This window comes from Anopheles bellator, unplaced genomic scaffold, assembly GCF_943735745.2.
Source record: "Anopheles bellator unplaced genomic scaffold, idAnoBellAS_SP24_06.2 scaffold00745_ctg1, whole genome shotgun sequence".
Lineage (NCBI taxonomy): Eukaryota > Metazoa > Arthropoda > Insecta > Diptera > Culicidae > Anopheles > Anopheles bellator.
The window spans coordinates 1-4,233 of record NW_026684870.1 but is presented as its reverse complement, the minus strand read 5'-3'; the positions used below and the strand labels follow the sequence as shown (position 1 = coordinate 4,233).

General features: G+C 44.3%; 1 protein-coding gene across 1 annotated transcript; it reads left to right on the top strand.

Annotated features, from left to right (window-relative positions):
* The first annotated feature begins 782 nt into the window (after positions 1-782).
* Positions 783-2,816, top strand: LOC131214371 (serine protease 53-like). The gene is made up of 6 exons (XM_058208753.1): positions 783-927; positions 989-1,086; positions 1,141-1,253; positions 1,336-1,934; positions 1,996-2,546; positions 2,625-2,816. Exons 1-6 carry the CDS (start codon positions 783-785, stop codon positions 2,814-2,816), a joined length of 1,698 nt encoding a protein of 565 aa, XP_058064736.1.
* Positions 2,817-4,233: the final 1,417 nt, after the last annotated feature.

The following is a 4,233-nucleotide window of genomic DNA, read 5'->3' as shown; positions in this document are numbered from 1 at the left end:
AACAGAAATAGAAAGCAGATTTTAGTCGTAATTTCCATAAATTATTTTCTCGCTGACATGACAGTTTGATTAGCCTACTAAGTTCTGAGCAATGATTACAAATGCACATATGCACATATGCACATGCACATGCACATTTGGATTTGATTAGGTTAGCTTGGGTGACCGCAGATACGTTTGGTTGAAAATAGATGCACTCTCAGTCACGATGCTCTCACTAAAACATTCCTAAAATCCAGTTTAATAAAATCAAACAGAACGCTGTTGGTTAAAAATCCGGTTTGGTGGTTACGGCAGACGAGTGCTGGTTTCCGGCTTACGGACAGACGACGGATGGTTCAGTACTGGCTTTAGTATGGTCTCGATTGGAAGAGGAAGCAGACGTTAACCCGTGCAGAGACAGTTGTGGTGCGTGCTTCTTTTTAAAACGAATATATTAGGTGAGCTACAACTCGAAACAAATAGATATCCTTTTCAAGCTATTACTGCAAGTTATTCCTTCCCTTTCAAAATGGAGTTGATGTTTGTTTTATCGAGTATTCAAGGCAGATAAAATTCCCCGAAAGGATTGCCTAGCAAATGATTTCGCACGTCTTAAACCCCTCTTGAAGTGTTCTTTCAATCTTCTTACGCAGGGCAGAGCTTCGGGTTCATTGTACTAGCAAAACCAGTTATCCATAACCAGTCTTTTACAAACAGTTGCACTAGCAGTAGAACCGGAGCATCAGGAACGACGTTGAAGGTTCACTTAGGTCAGTTTGCTTTGGCCCATTGTCAGCATCATGAGTAGGGCCGTCAGAACTCTGTTCATTGCATCACTGCTTTTGCCGAGCATAATTGCTTTCAGTCTGCTTGCTAACCGACAACCCAAAGCGTCCTTTTTGGACGATCCTCCGAGTGATTACTTTAGCAGAACATCGATGGATGGTAAGTTACAGCATTTTCAGTTCATAATAGTATTCACAGGATTATGATCTCATCTCACCAGATTGCGTACAAAGATTCTACTCGGAGCCAGAAAAATTTAATACAAGACCTGGAGTTTATGGCGGCTTTCGTGCGTATTCTGGTGAATTTCAGCACATGGTAGGGACTGAGTGAAAATCGTTTGAACATTGTTTAAATGATACCCTTTTTTAGGCGGCCATCGGTTGGATTCGGTCCAATGGGAAAATCGACTATCTTTGTGGTGGGTCGCTGATAACCGATGACTTCGTACTCACTGCAGCCCATTGTGCTGTTGACCACGACAAGTAAGATCCCGAAAAATCTTGATGTAAACTTTGAATTGAATCTTGAATTGAGTATCTTTCAACTCTAACTTCTCCTATGCAGTATTGCCCCGAGTACGATACGAGTTGGAGACACCGATCTCGGCAGCAAAAAGGATGACGAATATGCACAACAGGTCGGAATCGGCCGCATTATTGTGCACCCCCAGTACCGGGGATCGCGAAAGTACTTCGATCTAGCGTTGATTCAACTGGCAGAGCCCATCGAATACTCGGAGACAGTTTGTTCGGCGTGTCTGTGGCGAGAACCTTCGTTGCCTTCTGAGCGAATGGATGCCATCGGGTTCGGTAGTACCGGTTGGGGGGAGGGACGCAGTCCGACGTTGATGAGGGCGGAAGTAGACAAGATCGAGCTGTCTAGTTGCGTCGAGAGAATAGTCACCAGACGGAGGCAAATGCCGGACGGATTTCGAGACGATCAGTTCTGTGCGGTCGGTGACGATATGGACACCTGTGAGGGTGACTCGGGTGGACCGATCGGTGTGAAGCGATTAAATGTGGGAGGTTTTGTAGTTCCGATGGTGGTGGGTGTCGTATCGTTCGGGACACCCTGTAGCGCAGGATCAAGCGGAGTGTACACTAAGATTAGTCCTTACATAGATTGGATCGAACGGGAGATAGACCAAACTCTAACCTATGGAGGTAAGTCTAACATACAGGATTAGAAACAGTGGCATAAACTCTTCTATTTCATTGTTTTCAGAATGTTTGGAAGATTGGGACTGCTTACGACCCCAAAATTCGACCACAGTTAATTATGCGAATCACGACCCCCTTCAGCGGTTTGGATTAATCTGGGACGACACTTCGCCATCCTTGCACGATTGTGGAGCTACGCTGATCGACTACCAGTATCTGCTGACATCCGCTTCCTGCGTCACAACCGATCGCGGAGATCCAAAGTACGTGTCTTATGATGGCAAAGAACGTATCGCCGTGAAGGATGTTTATGTGTCCCCAAAATATATTCGAGGACGTCCAGGAAACGACGTCGCTCTCGTGAAGATCGCAAAGTTCACCAATCCGAAGGTACATCGCCCATCCTGCCTTTGGAACCGTCGTACCGACGGCGAATGGAGCACGAATCCTGTAGTTAGTGCGTACCAAGTAACGTCGAAAACAGCATCGGAGTGGTTCACCAGAACCATCTCGATTATTCCTATGGACAGAAAAGATTGCAAAGCCGATGGATTCCTGGGTAGTGATTTGATTCGGTGCCACAACGAGGTCAAGATGGTACCGCGACTTTGTTCGGTGAGTAACGGTTGTAACGGTGGCAACGGTGGTAACGGTCTTAGATCTTTTCTTAAGTGACTCGTTTTGTTTTTCTAGTTGGACTACGGCGCCCCGGTGACCAATGTTAGATATCAAGAAACGGATCCTAATTACATCTACGGCGTAGTATCATCGCTTACTAAGGATTGTGGATCAAACTTGATCGCAACGGACGTTACGCCACACATCGACTGGATTGAATCGATCATCATCCGGCGACGAGACCAAATGCTCATATTTTCAGACTAGACGAAAAAATCAACGAATATACTAGGAAACGAACATAGCAGGCACAGAAAACACTCGATGGTTTTGTTTCTCGCTGGTACCCCGTAACATGACAGTTTGATTAGCCTACTAAGTACTGTGCTATTATAACAAGCGCATTTTTTTATTATTTTGAATTGGATTAGGTTAGTTTGGGTCACTGCAGATAGGTTTGGTTGAAGATAGGTGTTCTCGCAGTCACGATGCTCTCACTAAAACATGTCCAACATCCAGTTTAATATAAATAAACAGAACTTTGCTGATTGAAAATCCGGTTTGGTGGTTACGGCAGACGAGTGCTAGGTTTCCGGCTTACGGACAGACGACGGATGGTTCAGTACTGGCTTTAGTATGGTCTCGATTAGAAGAGGAAACAAACGTTAACCGTTACACAGACGGTTGTGGTGTGTGATTATTTTTAAAACGAAGCTATTAGGTGAGCTACAACTCGAAACAAATAGATATCCTTTTCAAGCTATTACTGCAAGTTATTCCTTCCCTTTCGAAGATGGAATTGATGCCTGTTTCAGTGAGTATTCAAGGCAGATCAAACCTCCCCGAAGGTCATTCGTGACCAACACAAACAGGTTCCGGGGTTTTTATAGCAAGTGGTTTTGCACGTCTTAAGCCTCTCTTGAAGTGTTCTTTCAAATTTCTTACGCAGAACAGAGCTTTGGGTTCATTACACCAACAAAACCAGTTATCTATAACCACTCTTTTCTAAACCGTTACGCCAACAACAGAATTGCGGCATCAGGAACGACGGCGAAGGCTCATAAAGATCAGTTTGCTTCGGCCTATTCATTAGCATCATGAGAACTCGTTTTATTGCATCTCTGTTTCTGACGATCACTGGTGCGTTTGGTCAACAAGCAACGTTTTTGGATGATCCTCCTAGTGATTACTTTAGCAGAACATCGATGGATGGTAAGTTAAAGCATTTTCACTTCCAAATAGCATTCACAGGATTATGATCTCATTCAACAGATTGCGTACAAAGATTCTATTCGGAGCCAGAATATAAATATTTAACAACTGGAGTGCATGGTGGCTTTCGTGTGCATCGTGGTGAATTTCAGCACATGGTAGGAACTGTGTGAAAATTATTTGGACATTGTTTAAATGATGGCCCTTCTTTAGGTGGCCATCGGTTGGATTCAGCCAAATGAAAAAATCGACTATCTTTGTGGTGGGTCGCTGATAACCGATGACTTCGTACTGACCGCAGCCCATTGCACCGTTGACGACTTCAAGTAAGGTCCTGGAAAAGTTTCCTGGAAAGCTCGAATTAAATCTTGGGCTGAGTATCTTTCAATTCAAACTTTTCCTATATAGTATTGCCCCGAGTACGGTACGAGTTGGAGACACCGATCTCGGCAGTGAAGAGGATGACGAATAT

Bases quoted from the DNA above. Each gene is read 5' to 3' on its own strand.
- LOC131214371 (XM_058208753.1), top strand. From the start codon at position 783: ATGAGTAGGGCCGTCAGAACTCTGTTCATTGCATCACTGCTTTTGCCG. The intron at 928-988 runs GTAAGTTACAGC...TCATCTCACCAG, and splicing joins TAGCAGAACATCGATGGATG to ATTGCGTACAAAGATTCTAC. The intron at 1,254-1,335 runs GTAAGATCCCGA...TCTCCTATGCAG, and splicing joins TGTGCTGTTGACCACGACAA to TATTGCCCCGAGTACGATAC.